At 31.1% G+C, this 26023-nt stretch overlaps 4 protein-coding genes across 9 annotated transcripts; 1 reads left to right on the top strand and 3 right to left on the bottom strand.

Moving 5' to 3' along the window:
• Window positions 1-3787: 3787 nt before the first annotated feature.
• On the bottom strand, window positions 3788-4874 carry LOC146955011 (kunitz type trypsin inhibitor 104). The gene has a single exon (XM_085706880.1). It carries the CDS (start codon window positions 4615-4617, stop codon window positions 4012-4014), a length of 606 nt encoding a protein of 201 aa, XP_085563006.1. The 5' UTR covers window positions 4618-4874; the 3' UTR covers window positions 3788-4011.
• Window positions 4875-7035: 2161 nt separating this feature from the next.
• LOC146955012 (TPD1 protein homolog 1-like) lies at window positions 7036-7788 on the bottom strand. The gene is made up of 2 exons (XM_085706941.1): window positions 7716-7788; window positions 7036-7496 (listed from the first exon to the last, which is right to left on the bottom strand). The coding sequence occupies exons 1-2, from the start codon at window positions 7771-7773 to the stop codon at window positions 7186-7188; spliced, it is 369 nt and encodes a 122-aa protein (XP_085563067.1). The 5' UTR covers window positions 7774-7788; the 3' UTR covers window positions 7036-7185.
• A 1114-nt stretch (window positions 7789-8902) lies between these two features.
• Window positions 8903-12443, bottom strand: LOC146955013 (polygalacturonase-like). The gene is made up of 8 exons (XM_085719491.1): window positions 12053-12443; window positions 10974-11270; window positions 10846-10866; window positions 10377-10584; window positions 10065-10146; window positions 9858-9966; window positions 9546-9662; window positions 8903-9422 (listed from the first exon to the last, which is right to left on the bottom strand). The coding sequence occupies exons 1-8, from the start codon at window positions 12329-12331 to the stop codon at window positions 9150-9152; spliced, it is 1386 nt and encodes a 461-aa protein (XP_085575617.1). The 5' UTR covers window positions 12332-12443; the 3' UTR covers window positions 8903-9149.
• Window positions 12444-20349: 7906 nt separating this feature from the next.
• On the top strand, window positions 20350-24982 carry LOC146955014 (uncharacterized). 6 transcript variants are annotated; one of them, XM_085719521.1, is made up of 9 exons: window positions 20397-20504; window positions 20601-20676; window positions 20895-21459; window positions 22216-22334; window positions 23070-23137; window positions 23379-23492; window positions 23573-23735; window positions 24468-24620; window positions 24699-24982. In XM_085719521.1, exons 4-9 carry the CDS (start codon window positions 22260-22262, stop codon window positions 24723-24725), a joined length of 600 nt encoding a protein of 199 aa, XP_085575647.1. In that variant the 5' UTR covers window positions 20397-20504; window positions 20601-20676; window positions 20895-21459; window positions 22216-22259; the 3' UTR covers window positions 24726-24982. The 6 variants fall into 6 exon arrangements, with proteins under 6 accessions (XP_085575630.1, XP_085575647.1, XP_085575627.1 ...); XM_085719504.1 differs by lacking the exon at window positions 20895-21459 and having other exon boundaries at window positions 20350-20504; XM_085719531.1 differs by lacking the exon at window positions 20397-20504 and having other exon boundaries at window positions 20597-20676.
• The last annotated feature ends 1041 nt before the right edge of the window (window positions 24983-26023 follow it).

A 26023-nucleotide genomic window follows, 5' to 3' on the forward strand; every position in this document is an offset into this window, starting at 1 on the left:
GCTCAATATTGACCCGTGCGATAGCACGGGTCGTGCGATCTAGTAAATCTAAGGTCATGTTAACTTATGCCCTTAGGGCACATGTTAAGCAACCCAAAAATGGAAACATTTTCTTAAATTTTGTGCATTCAATTATTGAAAAGTAAAAAAGTTAAAGTCAAATGCATTAATTACAATAGAATATTTCTATTTTAAATCATTAACTTGTGTCTTGAGGGCACAAGTTAACATTTTCCATAAATCTAATACTCTAAGATTTTGAGTTAAAGTGTGATACCTCTCTCACTTCTATGATTGTTGTTTAAAGTCTATGGGATGATCCCAAGAATCCTCATCACCCAACATAAATTAAACTCTAAAAATTAAAGTTGAAATTTGCAGATATGTGGAAGCAAACTAATTTTTGTTTGTTTACTATTGTAATTAATTTTTTTCTAGCCAAGATAGATTTTAAAAAAGCTATTAGGATCAACTTTCTATTTTAAGGTTAAAAAGAATTATTTTTATGAAATCTAAAACAATATGATTAAAATCCTTTCAAAAAAAAAACAATATGATTAAAATAAAAAAGTTTATTCTTATTAAAAAAAATATAATTTTTCTGAAAACAAAATCATAGACAAACGACCATTAAATATATTTCTCATCTCAACAAAACTAGTAAATTTTGTTTTCTTTTCCTATAAATAAATTAAGAGCCTACAAAATTAGCATCCAAACGTTTTAATTTTTTATATTAAGTATATATAAATTGATTATATGCATATATTTAAAATAGTGTTCGAATCGTCAAAAAAAAAAAATAGTGTTCGAGGGATTTGGAAGAGAGGAAGAGTTTGCTGTATAGAGTGTTACCTACCCATTAATGATTATATGCATATATTTTAAATAGTGTTCAAGGGATCTGGAAAGAAAGGAAGAGTTTACGGTATAGAGTGTTAGCTACCCATTATGATAAGGAGGGGTCGATTATGTTATTTGGGGGGGGGGGGGGGGGGGGGGGGGTGTGTGTGTGTGTAGGGGTCGGATCGATTTGGTGGAAGAATTTTAACTTTTTTTTTAAATGGCAAATTTTCTCTCGTCGCAGAAAGGGCTGAAAATACAAACGGTGCCGCATATATACGGAACACCACCAAACAAACCCCTAAAACTCCCTAAATAATGAGGCCGGAGTATACATAAGGAAGGAACCAAACGCTTACCCACGTCTCGTGGAAGAATTTAAACATGTATCAGGAAGGTGTGGGTAGTTGGGGAGTGAAGGATTGAGTTCTTATTGCTTGTGAGTGCTTGAGGACTATCTTGTAGCTACCTCTTTATCTTTTGCTTGGAGTATAGATAGGGCTTTGATTAGGAACTGTCGGGACTTTTACATTTTATGTTATGTATTTGCTTTATTGATGAGGCTTGCCGTCTACTTATGTCTGAGATTTGAGATATTGTCGGTGATGTATTATGAGACATGAGACATGGTTGTTAAGATTGGTTGTATGTTGCTGAGATATTTTTGACATTGTTTTCCGTCGCAAGTTTTATGAAAACCTTATTTATGCATGTTTTGAGGAAATGTAGATGTAGCATATAAATCCTTTGAATAATTGATTTATTTGCATGATTTATTGCATTCGGGGTTTAGGGTGTTACAATAAAAGCTGACATATACGAATTAAATCAGACTTTAGATTATATGCTGAATAAAAACATTATTTAATAGAATCTTACAAATAAGAAGGGGTTCATCATGGAACCTTAATCAGAGAAGTTTAGTTGCTCATGGCAACCGACATAATTACAAAACAATTGAAAAACATACTCTAGAGATAACAAGTGGAGAATGGTGATCCTCTACCTTGAAGCTCCTGATATGACCCTTGCCTTGTACCGCTGGCTTTCTAAATGAATAAAATAGTGTGGCAAGGTCTCTATTTATATTGCATAATTACTTAGGGGGTTAAGAGAGTGAAAATAGGGCTTTTCCACCAAAAACGGTTTGAAAAACAAGAAAACATCATTTCTTAGTCGTGTCCATGCGTGGGGCGCATGGTACAGTGCGCAAGGGTGTATGGGGTAGTAGTCAGGGGTTAAAATTTTATAAACAAATTTTTTTATTAAAAAATAATATAGAGCAAAATATGATTACATATTTTGATTCTCGTATAGTCGATTTGCGGTACTCATTTTCACCGCTGTTTGTGTGTTAGATTTTTGTCAATAAACTATTAAAAATAAAAAATAGTTATTAAGAGAGTAAAGTGTAAATTTTAGCATAAGAGATGATAATATAATTTCAACTTCTCTCTCGGAGAGAAGAATAATTTTCTCTAATATGTTTTGTATAACAGGCGAGAAGAGTGAATATTTGGTCAGAAGAAGGGAGACTAGTGTAATTTAATTATCTTTTTTTAAATTAAACAACGTTCATGAGAATGTATCGTATAGAAGGGATCTTTTGACGAGAATGTGTCATATAGAAAGGATCTTTTGACGCTTATTTTATCTCTACTCTAAATAAAAAATTTGTTACAAAGGACATAAAAAAGTAAAAATATGTTGAAGTATCAAATAATTAGGATGGACCATAACTATGTTTATGTTGGTCATTAAGTTTTATAATTAGAAAATATATGTCTTTCTTGAGAATGAATAATATATATAAGGCTTACATATGCGATTAGTCCCTGCATTTTTATCAGATTTTGTTATTGGTCGCTGCATATTTTTTTGGCATTGGTCCCTGCACTTTGTAAATTCTTTGGCTTTGGTCCTTCTGTTAATGGTGTATCACGTGGACCAATCATTCGATGCCACGTGGCACACTAAAAGACAAAAAAATTTAAACTTTTTAATTATTATTTTATTCATTATTTTTTTACTTAAAAATATAATTAGTCCCTGCACTTTCAACAATTTTTTTATATTAGTCTCTACACTTTGATATTGGTCCTTGAATTTTTTATTTTTATTTTTAAAAAACTTTCAATGAAATTATTATGTTTTATTATTATTTTGTTCAATATTTTTATTGAAAATAATTATAAAAAAATAAAGTGCATGGACTAATAATTAGAAAGCTTAATTTCAAAAAAAGATTTTTTAAGTAAAAATAATGAACAAAATAATAACAAAACATAATAATTTCATTGAAAGTTTTTTTTTTTATAAAAATAAAAAATTCAAGGACCAATAACAAAGTGCAAGGACTAATATAAAAAATTGTTGAAAATGCAGGGAATAATGATATTTTGACGTAGGAAAATAATGAATAAGATAATAATTAAAAAGTCAATTTTTTTTGTCTTTTAGTGTGCTACGTGGCATCGAATGATTGGTCCACGTGATACACCTTTAGTTTTGATTTTTTTTAGCTGAGACTTAACATAAGCACCCAAAAATTTTACAAAGTGTAAGGACCAATACCAAAAAAAAAAAATGCAAGGACCAATATCAAAATCTGATGAAAGTGCAGAAACTAATTGTATATTTAAGCCTATATATAACTACGGTTTTCTTTGGGTCAATGGCTAAGAGTTTTTATCATGAGAAATGATATTTGAACATCCATTTAATGACAACTTTTGCACCAACTTTCTCTTTCACACTTACATTATTTTTTACTTTATCTCTCTATTGCTATGGTTTCCGTGCCAATACCACTTTTTCCTTTGTAAAGTATGGTTGTCAAATAAGTTGTCACCAAATTGATTGTTCAAATAACACTCTTCTTTTATCATTTACTTGTTTATATTATTATTGTTGTTGTTATTAGGACTTAGGACAACACCAATTGTTTAGTAAATAAAGAAGATCCACAAACATTTGGAGCTTTATTGTGTATATATATATTTCAATCAATCAACCAAAGTAAATGTCTCCATCTATTTGGTTCAATTGAAATTAACGATAGCTACACAGGCTTATTAACGACACGCAACAAGGAAAAGTACATAAAACACCACATAAACAAAAGTACATAAAACGCCACAGAATCAAACTTCACCATCCTACTAATAATCATTCTTTCTGGAACACAACTGGAAGGGCACCACCATCAAGGGCCAACAGAATCTTACCATTCTCACGAATAACACCAACAGTCCCACATTGAACCTTACAACTTGGACAAGCCTCTGTAGGGCACCACTGAATGTTATAGGTACCGCCAGTTTGGGTCTGCACAATTCTAAAAAAGTTACCTTGTGATCCTGCACCGTTATCTCTTCCAGTGACAATCAACCTCCTTCCACTCGTTGCATCTTTCTCACCCAACATCCAGTCTGTTGACTGCCCACAACTTGTGGAGGTTAGGAATGTAACCCTCAAGTCTCTATTAAGCCTAACATCATCATCATCATGTTGAGGAGCAAAAGGAGTGAACTTCACAGCCACTCCAAGTGTCCCTTCAGTGTTGTCAAGACCAACATGCAAAGGGCATGGTCCATTTAATGTGACCAAAGTGGAACCTCCTCCATTGCCTGTAATAGCAGGTCTAATGAAGTATTCCTCATCGTCCTCAACGGGTTCGCCACTTGTGTCGATGACAAACTGAGCTATTGATGTTGTTGCCATCAAAAGCCAAACATGAGCTAGGATGAATATGGTGAGGGATCTAGTTGACATGGTCGTTTGCTCGCTCAAACTATAAGACGATTTATAGGTTATGTTTTTGTTGTTCGTTGCCCAGCTAGTAAGGTATTTATAGGACTCATCTTGTTACCATGCAAATGCATATGGTGATCAATATACGAATAAAAGTCCAATTAATTTAATACATGAATTTTTCTTCTTGATCTATTGTTTGCTTGTACCTTCCAGGGTATAATACGGCTATTAATTAGACAAAACTTAATTAATAGGATAGGTAGCATGTCAAGGATGAACACTTAAATTGGGTTCTTCCTTTGGATCGGGCAATTTTGTACGCATAGGAAAAATTGAAAAGAAAAATGGTGAAAATTTCCCTCGTTTGAATCGTCCAATGAATTGCGTATATGACCAAAACACATTTACATCCATTTTTATTTAGGCCCGTACTCTCCCTCCCTTTTGTCCAAAATCATATAATAATCACGATATTTTTAATTAATATAAATGAGGAAAAGAACTTAAAAAAAAAAGTTGAATTTTTTTTTTTGGTACAAAAGAGGGTAAAAGCCCAAAAAAAAAATTTGAATTCTAAAAGTTAGTGACCTCCATAAAAGAGGGTGGCTTCAAAGTCTGACTATCAGCTTCTGATGGACTTCAGACTCTGACTTCTTCAGACTCTAACTTGCAACATAAGCCTTTTTTTGAGAATTCATGTGCTCTCATTTGTTCTTCCAGAACCATACTTTGTTTAAAGACTTATAAATTTTAGTCTATGGTCCTGCACATTTAAACAAATATTAGCGTATTCAATTGAACTTTTAATACCTTGTTATCATCAAAACTTAAGGTGATAATATTAAACACATTTTGTTCCAACAAAATCAACCCTCTTCGATAAATCAAGAAGAAAAGTGGCGACGATTAGGGTTTGAAAAGGAAAAAAGAGAGAGATGCTAAGGTGAAAACTAATGCACATGTAAGTTATTTCCATATTAGTTTGTGTAACTATTTTAAAAATAATTTTATTTATTCATATTACATTGACTTTCATAACTATTGACTTAATGTTATTTTAGCAACTAATTTTAGATCCATGGTCCACAAAAAGAAACATACATTGTCTCGATCAAGCGCAAAGGTTGAATACTCAAGAGTAGCTAATGTAGTGTTTAAATCATGTTAGATTAGAAACTTACTTTTAGAACTACATTGTAATGTTACGAAAGCTACTTTTATGTATTGTGATAACGTAAGCACAATGTACATATCCGACAATCCAGTTCAACATGACCACACCAAACACATTGAGATTGAGATGCACTTCGTGCATGAAAAAGTTGCTTACAATTAAGTGTGAATATTACACGCTCCCTCTCGTTATCAAATTATTGACATCTTCACAAAAGTATTTATGTTGCAACTCTTATGATTTTAGAATAATCTCCAACATTCCTCAACCTCCACTTTTAACTTTGAGGGTGTATGAAAATATGTAAATATATCATGTATATTATTATAATTTATTATAAATGATTACTCATGATTGTGTGAGACTCATTAGGAGACAACTACATTATTAAAATTTATTATGAATGATTATTGATGGTTATGTGGGAATCGTTAAGAGAGATGGTAAATGATCTCTTTATCAACTTAACCAGAGGTCTAGGTTCAAACTTTTCAAACTTTTTTGTAACCTGGTTTCGTAACCGTATGCACGTTGGATTGCGTCTAGGATTAGTGAATTTTTGTATCCCATTTGAGTATTTCCTGGGTCAAGTGTAATGTCCCAAAAATTGATCATCAATATTGTTTAGAATAATCCTTAAAAAAAAATTGTCATATATATATATTTATATTTGACAAGATTAAAATATATTTGTATTTATTAATATTTTGGTCAAATTTTTACTCCATACATTGAACCGTAAGATATGCACGTACACAGGCCCGGCCCTGAGGGGGTGCAAACAGCTCAACATAGCTGGGCCTCCCTCAGCCATGGGCCTCAATTTTGTTTTTTAATATCCATTAGTACTACTGCCCTCCAATTTTTTTTAATATCCCCAACCATTTTTTGTCCTCTTGTTTTAGCCTTTTAGGCCTATTAGAATCAGGTCCTCTTGCTTTTGGTGTTAGGTGGGGGTTCCTCATGTATACGGTAGTCATTTTCACCTTTGGGTGTACCGCATATATACGACACCTTATATTTATCTTTTAAAAAATATAAATAGAACATTGCTCTTTCAAAAAAAATACGTTTTGATTTTATCACTGGCCTCTTTTCATTCCCAGAGCCGAGCCTCCGAATTCTTAGGGACAGCCCTACACATACGTAGTGAAAGTAAGAACGAAGCGTGGGGAAAAAAGCTACAGTCATATAAGTAAAGGAAGAACATCAATATAAAAAAAATCCCTAAAAAAAACATCAATATAAAAAAGAAACGAATATGAAAAATAATTATTTTTCTTCTGATAATTATATATGTGTTGATTTGCGATTTGACATATATATTGCCTACAATGGTCGCATAGGTTTTTATGCTTTTCATATCAATCCATAAATACTACTGTAAATATTGTTCTACTAATTAATCCTAATCAAGAACATGCAATATTAGAAGAAATTGGTTTAAATTGAAACTTAGGAAGCCAAGCGTAGCGGAAGATGACAGATTCAGAAGAATAAATAGGTGCTCCTTGTTTGACTAGACACTCAGTATCAGAAACAGTCAAGAGTGCTTCATCAATTCCAAGATATGTTTGAAATCCAGTGCAATTGAGCTTCAATTGTGACTGAGTACATATACAGTTGTTTGTTATGTTAACTTTCCACACTGGCATGCCATGTGCCCCATCATGTGTTTCGTAATGCCTAATGCTAATGTCACTCAAAGTGCAATCACCATAAGCTGTAATATGAACAATGGATTAAACCTTTGAATAACAAAAATTATAAGTTTGTAAATATATAAAAAAAAAGAGTAATATAATAATGCATCCAAAGGATAGTCGTAGGAATAATACAAAAAGCTCTTGATATGCTCATTTGCAAAGACATTTTTGCTATGAATAATCTTTGTGGGTAGAGTAGAAAGTGCTTTTGAAAATTACTATCATATATATATTACCTTGGATAACGAGGGCAAGGAAGAGAGTGAGTGAGAGGAGCTTGAAAATTGAAGCCATTTTGGATTTCAAATGTAATAGTGCTTTCAAGTGGAGGAGAGTGTTCATTTTTTGACTTTATTTATAGGTTCAAAATGGTAACAACTTTAAAGGAATAATTTATTTCAATTGAATTTGTTTGACCTTTCTTTCCTTTATTATAAGGACAAGAATAATTTTGTGTTCAATTAACCCGTTACAATATTTGACTTCAATAAATTAAGGTTGACTTCTCCCCATTACAATATGATATTTAATAAAATATATTTTTCTCATTGGTTGACTTCTCCCCATTACAATATGATATTTAATAAAATATATTTTTCTCATAAATATGATTATTTTTTCAAGACAAGAATAACCTCCAACGTAATGATTTTATACAAACTAGAAATATATTTACCCTTTAATTTTTAGAATCGTTTCTTTTTTTTTTTTAAATTTATTTTCGGAGTAAAAAGTTGGAATTATTCTTCTTTCATTTGGATAAAAGAAGGTTTTTTTTTAGGGAATTTAGATAAAAGAAGTTGGATTTCTTCTTCACTACGAATGCCTACTTTTTGTATTATTTTCAGTTTATATTTCTTTATGTAAAAGCCAGTTTATTAAAATAATTATTATTTTTCAAAAAAAAAATTGACGTCATCATAAATGTCTTCATTACATGGACTGTGTAGATTTTCTAATTAGAGTAATTTAGACTCCTTCTCTCGAGAGAAATTTAAATTAAACTCTCCCTGATTTTCATGTTAAAAATATATACTCTCTTTCTCTAAGTGAATTATCTATATGTCCCTTCATTATATATGGAGCCGTCTCTCCTTTGAAAGATGTTCGAATTACACTAATCTTTAAAAATTAAAAATATACTACATTTTAATCTAAAATATAAATAAATATGCTTATGATATCTACAAACTTTGAGCCATGAAGAAAAAATAATTCATCTCTTTAAGATTTTCAATGTCAATGATGATTAAATTTCAATAACTTCCTATTAAATAAAGGTTTATGAAATAAAATTTATTTTTAAAGAGCCATATGTTTTTTTTGAAAGAAAGAGCCATATGTTAATTGTGTATGTCATTAATACTATGAATTAATTTTTATATAATTTTTTTTATTGTGAATCAAGAATAGAGAAAGGAAATCCACAACAAAAGTCTTTAATTTTAAAGTATGCATCAATTACAAAATAAAACACTAAAAGTAACATTTATTTTGGTACAAATACAAGTAATATTTTATTTATTTATTTATGACATGACATACAAACAATATCACCTATTGCAAATCTAAAGAAATAACATTATTCGTTACAAACCTATTAGCTTTATTGGCTAAGCAACATATACAAAGCAAATAAACATGTCTTATATATATCCTTGTATATACTATTAATTCATACTATGATTCTTTCCAAAGCCACCATGTTCATGCATTTCCTCTATGTAATTGCAGCGGGGGCTAACATTTCCTTTGTATGACAATTTCACATTGTTGCATGAAGCCTTAGCCTCTCCTCCACCTTCAAGTTCAAGGCCTATGTTCTGCAATAGTATCCCTTGACATGGAAAGTTCTGGCTACAATTAAATTGCATAGCTACATCAGAAGCACTTGTTCCTTTTATGTTTTGGTACAACACATTCCTTATCTGAACCGCAGATTTCTGCAATTACAAAATTAATTAATTAACCAAATTTTATATCAACACTAACAACAATTACATGGTTATAAATTATGTCTAATATAGATCAACTTCATAAACAAAATAAAACAAAAATCTTAATACCTGTTTTTGGCATGGACTCTGTTGATCACAGTAGTTCTGATCTATTGTTATGGGGTTAGTTACATTGTCCATTTGAATATTCTGAAATTTAATGTTGCTTGCACTTCCTGACCCACCCTGCATTCATATATATATATATATATATATATATATATATATATATATATATATATATATATATATATATATATATATATATATATATATATATATTATCATGTGTATTGGGTTAGAAAGCTAAAATTGAAGTGTACAAGAAAAAAATGAGGCCTAAATTGAAGTAGTTCAAAATTTGAAATTAATATTAATTACCTGCCATGTCTTAATTCTTACTCCATTAGTAGTTCTAGATAATTTAGCTCCATTCACGGTTATTCCTGAAACAAATTCCTTGGAGCCCCCTTCCCCTAAGCTTCCAATGCTGAAGAATGAATTATCATTAACATGTGTGAAGTTTAATTTAACGATATTTAATTACTAAGATGAAGATATTATTAAAGGTAATTAATTAATTATTACCTGATACCATGGCCTGGTCCGCAGGTTATGTCTGTAGCTTTAAGATTCTTGGTTCCATTTACAATTGATATACAATCATCCCCTGCAAACAAACATATTTAAACTTGAAACTAAAATTGATATTTAATAAATTGAAATATATATTACTTAAAAAATTGACTTAGATAAGAAAAATAGTGATGAAAAAAAAAAATGTATCTAATACTAATTAGAGATAAATTTCTTATTTTTTTATCTCAATTTTTTTGTTGTCAATTTAAATTTTTCTAAGAAGTGGTAATATATGAGATATATCAAATGAATCGAGAATACCAGTTCCTATAATAGAGTTTGAGATTTGGATGTTTTGAGTGTTGGTGACATGAATTCCATCAGTGTTTGGACTGTCCTCTGGTGCTGTCACAGTGAGACCCGAAACTCTAACATTGGCAGAATTTTGGAATTGAACATGAATTTGTTGCCCATTTTTTACAGTCAAATCCTCAACTACCAAGTTGTTGCACTTGTACAAAGTTAACGCCTACAAAGTCAAACCATAATATAATTGACATTAATATTTTGCACCATCGGTGTAATTTTTTTTTTTTACAGATACATCTAAAAGGGAGTATATATGTTAAAGTAATTTATAGTTTTACTTTGAACTTCGGCACGTGCATATATAATACAATCTTTTTATGTATCAAGTGAGTTAAGGTTACTGATACAAATTAAATTGATATTATTATAATTAAAAAGTTAATATATTAGTGAGAGAGAGAGAGAGTTATATTATACATACCGTAGGGGCAGCCTTGCAAGGCTGCAAAAAAGAAAAACATAAAAAAAAAAAAATTAGCACTTGAATAAGATTTATGTTAAGTAAATGGATATATATTATAATAACAAATTTGTCTTGTTATATCTTACGAGTTTTTTGTTCGTTTTGCATGAGTTCTGCCACCAAATATTTCCATTTCCATCAATGGTTCCACCACCTTTAACAGATAGTTTCTGAACACTATCAAACATAAGCCAATGTGTGGGGTCTTGTTTGTAATCAGATGGGTTATCTGATGCTACAAGGCTTCCAGAGATCTGAACTATGATACTCTTTGATTTGCAAGGGCCAGAGAATGTGATTGGCTTAACAAGATAATTCTTCTGAGCCACCACAACAACTGATCCCTTAGAAGAACATGCTACTTGCCAAACCTTCTTGAATGCCTGAAAGAGTAAAATTAAAATATTGTAATTTTTTTTTAAAAATTATTTATTAAGCTTAAAAAAAAATTTTTTTTTGAGAGAATTAAAAAAAATAATTTGTCAAACACAAAATTGATCATATAGACCATATTGGCAAAATAATAAGATTTTATTTTTTAAAAAAATTTGGTAATAATAATAAAGTCTACCGCTAGAATTATTTTTTATTATCGATATAAATTTAAATTAAAAATGGTTTCCAATTTTAACATCTCTAACATTTAGTGATAGAATTAAAGACAAATTTCATGTTTTTCTTTCTTTCATTTTTGAAAATTCAATTATTTTCAACTAGTATAACATTAGAAATACTTTGGTTTGACTTATTAATTTGATGTTGCCTATAATTATAATTACTTGTCGTATTGTTTGAGAAATTTATAGAAGAGCAATGCTATATCTCTAGAAAAATAACATCAAGAATTCTTCAAGAATAAAGAATAGCCAATCACAATGCACTATTTGCCACAATTCAAGGAGGTGTGGCTGAAAAATAGGAAGTTGACAAATAAATCATCCAATTAAAATTTGCCAACTATTTCTTGAAAAATTCTTGAAGCTATTTTTCTTGAGAAGTAGCATTTTCCTTTATAGAAACCACTTATGACGTTTAACGGTTTTTAAATTTCTACAAAATATTGTAAAAATAATATACATAAAGAGTTGTCACAAAATAATCGTAGGAAATTCATTTCTCGATCCAAATTGACCTTATTTGAGTTTGTCAACATAAATATATATACCTGTGTGTCATCAGTTTTACCATCTCCTTGAGCTCCATACTCATCAACATTAAAGGTTTTAATCGATGAAGGAGAAATGTCACCCAACTTGCTCTTTAAGCTCAAAACATGATCTGTACTTTGCATGAGAAAATCCTTGAATGTTCCACCATCATTTATATAAGGCGAATTCTGAACAATTGAACTAAGTGGGTCCTCTTGCAAATTAGTACTATAACAAGCAACAAAATAAATCATGATCATAATGAATGAGAGATATCTTTGGAGGGCCATTGTCATGGACTTAATTTGTCCAATAGTGAGAACAAATGTTTTTTGAATAACGGTGGTGTATATGAGAATGAATATAGCTAGGTAGGTTGGTATTATTGTATATAAGGAATTAATTGATGAGGAATGTTGTGAGGGAGATTGTGTGTATTTATAGACAAAGAAATGAAAAAGATGTTGGCTTTTGTTCTTCATCTAAATATGGGAATATTACGGTATGGAAGGATCGATAAGAGAGACTTAGACGACAAGATCTCTCAGGTACGATCTGACTTTGGTTCCATACACCCTTAATCACTAATGTGTCATCATTTTTTATTGAAAAATAAATAAAACCAATGTGTCATCAAGGTATAATGGTCTTAAATTTTGATAGTAATGATTGAATGAGGATTAAATGTGGCTTATGGCTTTTCTTCTTATTGTTTTTCTTATAGGAAAAATGGGGCCTGTATGAGCAGGGAATCCAAAATTTTTTTGGCTTGAGGAACCATTGACATGATTCATAATTGTCTTCAGCTTGTTATTAATTCTGGTTGCTCTAACATTTACCGCGAAGGAAACTGTTGTGCAGATAAACTAGCAACTCATGGTCATAGCAGCCCTAGAGTATCTTGGTTCAACACTTTGCCGCAATTATTATTAGAGGATTTCTGTCGGGATAGGAATGGTTTTCCTTATTACAGTTTTTCTTAGATTGTTTTTCTTTCTTTGTTGTTTCTTTTTCTTTTTGAGGGTTTTGGTCTAGTCCCCTCTTATAATTATATTTTCTCTTTTTTAATAATATATATTGAGTAGGTGGTAGAGGATAGAAATTTAAGTTAGATGTGTCAACTTAATTGGGATGTTTTTTATTCTTCTTAATGTATAACCTATCTATTGGTTTATCGAAAAAAAATGAAGTTGATTGTATTAAAAATAACAAATAATGTATGTATTAGCCGGAACAACTAATTTTTCAAAGAAAATAGACAATTATTCATTTGTTGAAAATGAATTAAAATAACATTACTAACTGTTCCAAGAACATTTCATTTTATAAAAGTTACAAGACGGTCATTTTTGTAGATCTCATTGCAGCTCTCTTGAAGGTTCGTCTATATATCCACGTGAACAAAAGACATGCATTTGTAAATTTGTATTATGACAAAATTTTGATTTACAATATTTATGGAAAGGTTTGGTAAGGGAGTAGAACAAGCAAACAAGCTTATGAGATATAATCTATCATGGAAATAAGGCCTCCCACCACGTAATTAAGAAGGTTGTGCATGTGATCGAAATTGATTTGTGCTATGCCATGTGGCACCATAGGGAATATTAAATTCCCATGATCATAGTGATGGGGAGAGATGAAAGTAAAGGCAGTCAAAATTTTGGACTGTTGTTCTTTCAAAAAAAAAAATATTTTGGACTGTTGTATATATCAAGGTATGGAGGAAAAAGTGGATAGATTATATACACAACCACCTTAGAAATGTTAAGCAAAGAGAGTTTTTGTTGAAATTTGATTAGTAAGTTATTGTCAATTTGGTGGCGTTGGTGAGTCTATTAATTTTCCCATCATGGGAAATCAATTTCACCCGCAATAGCAAGTAAGGTTATCAAAATATGGATTTTATTTCAGAACCAAAAGGAATAAAAAATCGTAAAATCGTAATCAAAATTGACGAATTTTACTCAACTTATTTTGTAGAATCGATATAAGATAATAAATTCGAAAAATCGTAAAATCGCAATCGAAATTGATGGTTTCTACCAAAACAAAAATAATGTTAAATAAATTTTATAAATTGCATAATCATAAATGACTCAAAGTTTAAAGTCCGAAAAATATTTATACATAAATGACTTAAAACCTAGATATAAGATATTGTTCGGTAGTCATAATAATGACAACCTAGACAAAATACTTGACAAACTTGATCATAAGTGAGCAAGTGACTATTAAGTTTCAAGGAAAAGACTAGACGTCTACCTAAAAACTTTATTTTTAAACAACATATATTAAACAGCCTAACTAAATACTTAAAGGTAAAGCCTACATGCAATCATAAATCACAAAGAAATCGGCAATTATATGGATAATCCCTCATCATATCAACACTTTCATCTTCATCAATCTCATCATTTCCTCCATGAAACGATGATGGATTGAAGGAAAGGATAATGAATTGAAGGGAAGAGACAATTTAGTTAGGTATAGTTCATTTTGAACAGATTGTACCATGAAGAGGCATTGGTGGTGTGAAAGTATAGTAGGTAACATCATGTAGGAAATAACAAAGCAAAACAACGACTCCCCATGAGCCACAAACCCGAGTGATTGAGCAAATCATGTAGGAACAAAATTAATGCACAAGGCACCTCACCACCTACTCATACCCAGCTCCAATAAAGCAGCAAAAACATGAAATAAAACGCGGCAGAAACAAGAACTAACACGCAGGTGCTGATACACCAAATCTTTTAATTAAGGCTTAAGTGTACTTTTGGTTCCTCTAACTTTTTGAATGTTGCGATTTTGATCCCCATTAAAAAAATGATAAATTTAGTCTGAATTGACCCCTTTTGACAATATTCGTCCTTTTGACCAATTTTGGTCGAGTCAATGCCTATGTAGCACCTCTAAGATGCCACGTGTGTATTTTTTGAATTAAAAATATAAAATAAAATCCACATAATCATTAACGAAATTAAATAAATGAAAAAAAAATAAACAAATGAAAAAACCCAGAATTATTTTTCATTTATTTAATTTCGCTAATGATTTTGTGGCTTTTTCTTTATTTCTTTAATTCAAAAAATACACATGTGACATCTTAGAGGTGTCACATATGCGTTGGCTGGGTTAAAATTGGCTAAAAGGACGAATATTGCAAATGAGTTAATTCATAGAGAATTAAATTTGTCATTTTTTTTAATAGGAGGTCAAAATCGCAACATTCAGAAAGTTAGGGACCAAAATACACTCAAGCCTTAAATTAATAGCTAAATGAGTTGTTTTTTCGTAAAACAATATATTTTCTATCATTTACAATTCTAGTAACTAAACCTTATTTATCAAATGTGTCGGCCAAATAAAATTTAATTTTTCTAAACTTTCATTACTCATAATAGAGAATATTGATTATTTTTTCGATAAAATGTAAGAAATCTAATATCATTCTTATAAACGTGGCAATAGGTACCCCATGGGCAGGGTACTATAGTACCCATCCCCATACCAGTGTTTGTAAAAAATCCCCGTACCTGATCTCGTACCCTCGTGGGCAACAACTTTAGTGCCCTTTCCCATACCCTATGGGCACCTAACTGCTCATACGCGCACTCATTACCCGCGCTTTAACTATAAAAAGGCAATAAAAAAACATCACAATTGAAATAAAACTATGATCCAATTTTTTTTTTAAATCAACTCATTGTTTACCTTGATTTTCGGTAAATAACCGCTGGTTTACAAATGGTTACTTGCAAGATCAACCAGTATATCTTAGGACATATTGTGTTTGTTATTTTCTAGAAAATGATGAATGTTCTTGATATTTTTGTACAGAAGTATGAACATAACCGTCGAATTCAACAAAGATTGAATTAGGTCGAGATTATCTTCAAAGGATTAAAGTAAATTGCTTGAAAAGAACAAGTAAATTGCTAGGAATTTAAAGGAATAAACTTAAATTGCATAAATTGAATGTAAATTGGTACACAGGTTCATACATTGAGACTTGTTACTCGTTTCTCTCTGAAATGCGGATAGTTTGAGTGTAAGTTTTTTGTATGATTGAATTGTGACCCGTTTTTCCTATGAAAAACTATTAATTATACTAAGTAACTACCTACACAGAAACGTTCAAACATAACTGCTAATAACTACCTAAAAATACATCTTAATTGAATTTCAACTGAGATCCTTCGATGGTAACCGCTGCGTGATTTCTTCAATTTGGCACCAACTTCTCTTCGACCTCCGCTTCCTTGTTGAACAAATTCTCTTCTATTCCTGCTTATTAGTCGAACTAATCACCATGAAGACAACAAATCTCTCCAAGTCCAAGAACTAGACAAAATTAAGGAGTCGAAACTCATTAACTTTTCTTCAAAACCTGAGTCAAACTTCATTGACTGCGTTTATTGTAGTCTGTTGAAAATACAGACTAACACTCATAAAATAGTACGAATTATAGTATTTAGCCAAAAAACAATGAAAGGCAGGCAACAACAAAGATTCAATGCGACAGGAGGGGTAGGGTTATTGTATTAAGTTGTTTTTGTTTTAGGTTTAGGCTTAAATAGTTAAATAAATTAATTAATTGTACACCAAAAATATATAAATTATTTATCATATTATATAAATATATGCGAGTTGTGGGGCTGGGTAGTACAGTCCCCATACCCGTGCCCATACCCGTTTAAATTTGCGGGTAATTACCCATACCCCTTAAAGCGGGGTTTTACCTTACCCATAACGGGTATTTTTTGCGGGTGCTCATCGGGTCTGGGTCCGCCATCCCTAAATGAAATGATGTTTTTTCTTTTAATATTTTATTTTCTAAAATATGAAATCGACAAATACCTCTTTATTTCATAAAAATGATGTTAATTTATATACTCCATCCAGTCCTATTTACAAGAAACAATTTACTTTTTAGATACATTAAATAATTTATGTATTTGGTATAAGTTCTTGAAGTGATTTTGCGATTCCCTCTAGGCTGTTAATAAAGTTGGCATTCTAATAACTGAAAAATGTGTTAAACAATTATTATGTTTCCAATATATCATCAATTATTTCTTCTGTTAAAAAAAAGGGTTGTGTTAACTTGTGCAGGGCACAAGTTAAAAAGCTAAAAATGGAAGTAAAACATAATTTATGTCTTGAAAACATAAGATTTTAAATTTCTAAAATATAGAATGCACAATTTCCAATAAAATGTTTCTATATTTAATCTCTTAACTTGTGCCTTAAGGGCACAAGTTAACATTTCCCTAAAAAAAATATATCTGAGTTATTTTCTTTTGACTAATTGTCTAATACTATACTACTATCTACTTTTATTAATTATCTACTTAAAAAATGACCATTCTCATTGAGAACATAGCATGCCTCTTTATTTTGCACTCATTATGAAATAAAATACTAAATCCAATAGAATGTTTGAGTTGTATAAGTAATGAACGTGAATATATGAAGAAAGAAGGAGAACATACAGGAAGAGAAAAGAGAGGATGGTGGAAGGAAATGGCAGCGAGTACGAGGATGAAGCACCACAAATTCTGACAGTTGTTCTTGCTGTTGCTGCTAGCCCCATATTCACTTTACCACTTCCACTTCGTATAAACGTTATGAATGCACCTTTTTACACACATTTTTCAATACACTCTTTTTTATTGGTTAAAACTCACATGAAAGTCATTAAAATCATTAAAGTCATTAAAGTTATATTAGTAATTCCTTTTAGAGTTAGAAATTACAATTGATGTCACGTGAAGTTTCCTATTTTAATCAAATGTAATCAGTTTGTTCTTGTTCAGCACTGTGCTTAAATGGGATAATGCGACAAAATGGAAGCACCATACTATTTTGCTATGTTCTCAATTATTTTCTGAATTATTTGTCATAGCTCCTTGTGGTGGAGTAAGAAAAATTGATGGGTCTGCTAGGATACTCTATAATGTGATGCCATTAGTTGATGAGTAACTCTATATTGTTACTTTTTGCTTTTCTTAAAAATAAGTTTCTGTGCAGCTTCGTGTGAATCTTAGTGTGGCAAAATGTGGCATTGCATGTTATTTTATTGAGTTAATAGGTCTTTATCCCCCAGTAATACAGGCCACTTTTGGTTTTTCTCCCTGTAAAATTTTTTTGTCAGATTTCGTCCTTGTAAATTTTTTTTGTTTTAGAATACCCCCTAGGCCAGCTAACTGTGCATTTTCGCTGAGGTGGCGTGTTGCGTAACCATTTTCTAATGACGTGGCACGCTGACTGTATAGTTAATTTTATTTTTTACTTTTTTATTAGGTACACGTGGCATTTGTGTTTTTTTAATAAAAATAATAAAAAATCTTAAAATATTTTAAAAAACGAAAAATAATCTTAAAAAAAATTATAAAAATGAAAAAAATACAGATTTTTTTTTTAAAATTCTGGAAAAATTAATAAAATCAAAAAATGAAAAAAATCTGGTAAAATGAAAAATAGTTAAAAATTAATGAAAATAATAAAAAGATCTGGAAATATTTAAAAAAATTGTGGAAAAGATTCAGATATATTGAAATTTTTGAATTTTTTTTCCAGAATATCATATTTAAAAAATTAAAAAGATTAATGATTTTTAAAAAAATGAAATTTTTGAAAAAAGATTGATCATATTTACAAAAACTAAATTTTTGAAAAAAATTCTGGAAAAGATTAAAATAAAACTTCTTACTTTTGAAAAAAAAAATATGAATTTTTTCCATTTTTCCGTTATTGAAAAAATTCTGGATAAATGATTTTTTTTTCTATATATATAAATTTTTAGAAAACTTCGATATATATTAATCTTTTTCGGATTTTATTTTTATTAATTTTTCCAGAATTTTTTCATTATTTTTCATTATTTTTCATTTTACTAAATTTTTTAATCATTTTTTATTTTTATTAATTTTTCAGAATTTTTTCATTATTTTTCATTTTATCAGATTATTTTATTTTTTAATCATTTTTTACTTTTATTATTTTTTCAAGAATTTAAAAAAAATCGTATTTTTTCAATTTTTTAGAATTTTTTCATTTTTATTAATTTTTCTAGAATTTTTTTATTTTTAATTAAAAAAATCACAAATGCCACGTGTATCCGAATAAAAATAATTATACAGTCAGCGTGTCACGTCATCAGAAAAATGTGAGGCAGCATGTCACATCAGCAGAAATGCACAGTCAGCTGACGTAGGGGTATTCTAAAACAATTTTTTTTTTAAAGGATGAAATCTGACAAAAATTTTTTACAGGGGGAAAACCAAAAGGGACCTATATTACAAGGAGTAAAGGTTTATTAGCCCTATTTTATTTAACATTTTCTCAACCCAGTCTCTTATCCAACTAATCTGTGATATCATTTGTTCATTCTTTTTTATAGCTTTTGGAGGAAGGTGGCTAAGGAAAGAGTCGTGTTGTTACAAGATCAAAACTTCGATTTTCCACACAGGTTGGTAGAAACAGAAAAAAAAAAAAATTGCATTCTAAATTAAAACTTATTTGTTTGTTTTTGAATTCCAATGTTTTTTTAGTATACTCCCCCTCCTTTATTATAACTAAACATCCATTTAATTAAAAATCCAGTTTTTTATTTTATTTTTTTATTAATATACCTATATATATTTATTGAATTTCATTCTACTTAACTGTTTAACTTTTTCTGCCGACCCCATTTAATAGGATTAGACTTGATTGTCGTTGTTGTAACTATTTAACTATTTCTAATAAAAAAAATTCTTAAAACAGCTTAGAAGCCTTTAACAAGGAAACTTCTCAAAAATTGAATTTCTTTTTCGAAAAAGAGAAAACAAGTGTCAAAAGATTGATATTATTCAATGTCAAAACCATTTTTATTTTAATATGTAAAAAATTGTTCTTAGAGCATTCACAATGGAGACCCTCAATCTTGAGGTTTTAAACGAGACATACATTGACACATCACTTTTTTATAATTTTTTAATAAAAGTACATAATAGGTACTCAACCACTTCAAACCACTCCAATAGAGATCCTCTAACAAAATATTTAAATGGGTCCCACCAATAACTCTTTATATTTACATTTCAACAAAAGTAACAAAAGCAACTCAACAATGATTATTTTATTATTCCTAAAAAATGATTATTTTATTAAAAAATGGTGTGGGGTCCACTTAAGAATGAGGATCTTCAGTGAGAAGACCTCCAATTTTTTTCCCCAATGGAGGTAACTATTAGATATCGGGTCTTAAATGGTGAAGACATCATCATTAGGATGGTCTTAATCGCTGGGTGAGTTTTGTGTATTGTTTCACGGATTTTCCACTTCAGCAATCCATTTTTTATATTTTATTACTGATGTAGCATCCTTGACTAAGAAAAAAAATAAATTAAGAAAGAAGGAGGGTGTGTGGGTAAAGGGAAAATTTGATCTATTGATTTTCCCTCCTCTTCCAAAATTTAGGTATAGTTTCCCTCCCTTATAATTCTATTCTATTCGCATACTCAATTGCAATTAATTAATTTGTTCATTATTTCCTTCCTTTTACATCTCACACAGATTCCAACTCAACTTACCCACTCGACCTGTCTTAACTCGGAAGGAAGGTTAAGAGATACTCTCCATCTTCCACAAGGTTCGCTTCTTTACTCTTTTTTTGTCACATTTTCGCTCTGTTCTTTATAGGGTTTATTGTTTGTTACCAACTTTCTTCATGCATTTTACATGTTCGATCAAATTACTCTTCCAATATTTCTTCATGTCATTCTCATCATAAAACATGAAATTGTTATTAACTTCGTCTCTTTGTAGATTTTAGCATTGTTGATGAAATTACTCTGCTGTTTGTTGTAGCACCGATCAAAGGTGTGTCTGGTGTCCTACACCGACACGAGTCTGGATCTGCTCAGTTCCTTATGAGTACAGTTTTCCTGTTTGTCTCACGGATGTCCAACACGCGGCAATTAAAATCTAAGAATTACTAAGAATTACTACTACTATCCAATTTATAATTATCCTCTTGTTGCTGCTTCTTATTTTGTTGAACAGTGGTGGGGATTTATTGTTTGAGTGGGCTGTATTTCTTCTAGCTTTAAGGTGGAATTGGCGTTTGAGGTGGAGGGTATTATGTCGGTAATGGAGGACTTATAATGGTGGGGACAGAGTTGCTGAGTTTCGTGGCGGCACTGTGGCGAAATGGATCAACATGGTGCCGATGAGACACGCTGTTTCAGATTGACAACTAAACATGTTTTCAGTATTTTTTTTTTTTAATAAAAAAAAGGGTGATTTCCAAACTTTGAATCTGGACTGTTTAAGAATTTAATCGCCACATGTTGGACATCTATGAGACAAACTGGTTAACTGGACTCATAAGGAACTGGAGCAGATACTGACTCCACTGACACGACATCAACATGTATGTTTACATTCAATTATACAATTTTCTCAAATTATTACTTGTGCTGACGTGTTTGCACTGTGTCGTGTCTCTGTGTCAGTGCTTCATAATTTGAGCTCCACCATGTGAAAAATTATTATGAGCAGTCTTTATGATTACTAACATTTTGAGGTGATGGTGTATGAAATTCGATAATGATTGGATGAGTTTTGAGCCCTCAACTGATATGCTAAAGTTGCATGCTCATTGTTTTAATTTCTGTGAGAACTGTTTTTGTTTGAAATTTTATGCACTATACTATGAGAAATTAAATCAAAGTTTAAAATACGGATTTGATGTCTAATGTATTAGAAATCCATGTCTACTTTTGTATTGATGTTTCCATGAAGGTTTGAGTGCCAAAAGCGGTGACCATGTTCATGCTGAACATTTTGGTAAAGATCCTCTTTTTCAAATATTCCTAGACCGTTTGATGATGGTTTCTGATGAAATAAAACTATGGTCATGATTCATTATGTGTTGCTGCTTTGCCATTTTTTTTATGGTTCTTAGATTTAAATTTTTGGCCTGACCCACATCAAAATCTATTTTTATGTTTGATTTGAATTTTTGAAAAATAGCCTGCAAATTTGAAATCTTCCTTTGTTAGTTATTAGGCCTTTCTTGCATTTGGTCTCACTTTTGCGCTTACGGCTCACACATCCATTTTTCCATTGTACTAGTTTTTAGCGCTATCTGCTCTGTGTAGTTCTCATCTCATCTTTGTAATCTTAGGGGAACGTTGTAATCGAGTGTATAGTCCAATTAAGATACTCAGCATGTTTGGGAGAAAAGCTTGCCAACTTGTGAAAGAATTTGCAAGTGGAGAAAAGGGTCAGCTCACACCATTTAATGTAAGTCCAGATCTTCATTTTTCAGTTAGACACTCATTATTATATTTGGCTTAAATACAGTTTTCCCCCCTTATGTTTAAAAATGTTGCGATTTTTGGCCCCCTAATAAAAAAAAATATATTTGCCCTCTATCTTTAGGGAAATATGCTCTTTCGACCCTCTAACTTTAGGAAAATATGCTCTGTTGACCCTTTATCTTTAGGGAAATAGGATCTTTTGGCCCTTTATCTATACAAAAAGTTGTGACTTCGGCCCCCTGTTTTGGGACATGTGGCATCTTCTCAGCAGCTTTACAATGTTTTGGAAAATTAAGGGGTAAAATTGTTTTTTTTTTTTGTTAGGGGGCCAAAATCGCAACTTTCTAAAAGTTAAGGGGTCACAAATGCATTTAAGACATTATATTTTAATCGTTGGTTTATGTTAGAACTTGCTTATCTTGAGGAAAATGATTTGCATGATTGATTTGATTGCAAAACCTTATGTTTATATTTAATTTTTTGTATGTTTTTGGAAAACTTGCTACTTTTGTGTAAAACCAATTTAACATGTCCCCACTCTATACCATTGGTATCTTGGTATCGTTAATTATTTATGATATTGCTACTTGTTATCTCGTGTCACTTTTGATATTTATCTACCCCGGACCTTTTTCCCATACTCTCGTAGAAACTCATTAACCAATCTTTATGTTGTTGTGATTGCTTTTACTTGATACCTTTTCCAATGATCTTGTAGAAAGACTTGTTTGAGCAAGTAGTTGGAGAATGCACCCAACATCACCTTGACCTTCAGTCCTTGATAAGGTAATGGTTAAGATAGTGCCCTTATTCTCTTTTTCCTGGCGTGTCCCTTTTTTTTCCTTTTTCTGTTGGAGTATGATATCTCACATGGGCATGAGTTTTGTTGAATGTGCGCCTGTGTTGGTCAAGCCATATTGCAAAGTTAAATTAAAGGCATTGCAGTGTTTTGCATATTTTACTTAGAAATCCCTTTCCATTGTTATATGTTTTTCCACATAGGCTGAGTTTCGTGTTATGTAAACAGGAAGATGCAGGAAGAAGGTTTGGATGTCCAAACTGCTAGAAATGCTGACCACTACGGAGCCCTCATCCACCTATTTTCTATAGTCCGAAATAAACGTTGTCTAATGGCCTATGTGTAAGTATCACTTTTAAATGCCACCTTCCTGCGTAGTTCCTATGTTTTTGTTCTTTGACTCTGAACATATATCCATCCAGGTATAATCGAGCAGAAACTATACGGAACTTGTTATGGAAGATAGGGCCTGTGATTCCTAAAGAAATTGAAGAGAAGCTTGATCATAGGGAGGAAGAGTATTTCAAGAAGCATTCTTCAGCATTGAAATCTTATATGTCAAAAGTGTTTGTTGATCTGACTGTGGTAACCTCTCCCTCCCTCATCTCCTTTCCTTCTCTCTCACACATATGCATGTGTACCTTCACATAAGAGAAAGGTATTGCTTTATGTTACAAATGCATGATCTTTTATCTGAAATCAAACCTAGCCTGGTAAATTTAGTTTTGGCTGCTTATAATTTTTAAGGGAACCACGCAGTTGCATCTCAACCTTGTGTTCTATGCAGTTGAATAATTCGATTGATGTTGGTTCAACTAAAGAATGTTAAGCATCTGTGTTAGAAACTTTTATGATTCCAGTTATAAAAATAGGACCATCATGTAGATTTTTATGCTGATGCCACTTCAGTTGTTACTGGGCAGTTTAATTCACATCAATTAATAGTGAGATCCATCAACAACATGAGAAGCATGTATCTTATCATGTTTAAACTACTAGGCTTAGTTGTTTGAGGTCCTCGATGTGTGTTTCTTTTAGGTTTCACCTATGAAGCACGGATACGGACACCAGACACGACACGGACACTGACACGCCGACACCGCTAATAATTTGAAAAAATCACATAATTCAGTGTAGTTATATGTGTTGGTGTCGCGTCGGTGTCGGACACGACACGTGTCCGACACCAGGACACGTCTAACTCGAGAAGTGTCCGTGCTTCATAGGGTTTCACAGTTCCTTGCTGCAGAATGAAGTTGTTGTAAGTTAACAATAAACTAATGAATTGTTGTTATTCCCGAAATATGGTTTTGATAGGATATGGTACCACCAAAAGATCCATACATCCAAGTAAGGGTCCTTGAAGACATAAGAGAAGGCATTGTGCTTAGTGATGATAAGAATCCCAATTTTGCCCGCCATTCAATGCATTTTCTGAAACGAATTGATGCTGAGAAATATATCTCACGGGTAATTATCTTGTAGCTTATAACTTGTATTCCAAAATAGTCTAAGATGTCACTTAACTATTTTATTTTCTCCCTACAGGGCTTAATGGAGGAGCTCACTGGTTGACCTGTTAGTCCTTTACTTGGGAAAAATGTAGATGATCAAGAGCCTTCGATCTTGCATCCATATTAATTCCCGTGCAAAAATTTGAAACTTAACAATGACCTGAACTTGAGTATTTATAAGGTCTGAATTTTACCAATGCATGTGCACCTTTATTTTTTGGGTCCATATTAGCGACTCTCACAAACGTTAGTTTTGTTTTTTTCAATGTTAAATGTTAGTATTTTAATTGTTATGTTAGTTTTTTTTCTCCTTCTCAAGGCTTGAGTTTTGGACCTCTAACTCCTTAACTTTTAGCTTAAATTAGTTAAGTTACCTGACTCCCTGGAAATGTTTGTAATTGTTTGGCGATCCAACTCTATAACTTATTATCACTAGTCACCTAACCACTCTTATATCTTAATCCAGTATAATATTTATTCCGTACAACATTACAATTCGGGATGTTCACATTCAAATCGATCCAAAAAATTGAAAACCGCACAAAACTGAAATTTATTGGATGTGTATAGATGTGCTTGTGAATCAACTATTTGGATCAAATTGAATTTTGGATTCTTTTTTCAAAACCGAATCACATACATAAACATTAAATATTTACTTATATTTTGACTAGTGTAATATATTACGTTAGGATAGTATTTGTTGGTTTTTAATTTTTTTAATAATACTATTTAGTCAAAGATAATTTTTTTTTACTATTTCATATATTTCAAGCATAAACAGTTATTTTCATTCCTAAATGTTAATTTCGACCATATTACAAATTATATTTTTCATTAAATCGACGATTTTGCCATGTATTTATGATATTAATTTTAATAGATTTTTTATTCTTCATAAAATTGTAATTTGGTTATCAAAAAATCAATCAAAACTGGATCACACAAAATTTGATCGGATCGGATTTTGCCTCATAATTGATTCAACCGCACTGTGAACACCTTTAATTACAATAGCAATTTATTATTCCTTTTACTAAAATATTTTGAAAAATATAATTAAAATTTGTCCCATCAGATTAATCAATTCTTTTTTTTGAAGGAAATATGCTTATAGCATTTCATTAATAATAAGAGATTCAATACAATCGGGTATATGAAAATAAACAACGGAACTAGCTAGTAATGTGGCTTCTCTTGCGAGAACATGAGCAACCCCGTTTGCTTGTCGCCTAACAAACTCCACCATAGAGTTGGTAAACAAAGAACTGAACAGAGACCGACATGATGAGATAATGCTCCCAAATTCAGAAGTGTCGTCTCGATTAGCATGGAAGACATCACAAGTAAGCTTGGAAT

The sequence above is a fragment of the Medicago sativa genome, chromosome 1 (genome assembly GCF_051527215.1).
Source record: "Medicago sativa cultivar Bolivia chromosome 1, Bolivia_mono, whole genome shotgun sequence".
Lineage (NCBI taxonomy): Eukaryota > Viridiplantae > Streptophyta > Magnoliopsida > Fabales > Fabaceae > Medicago > Medicago sativa.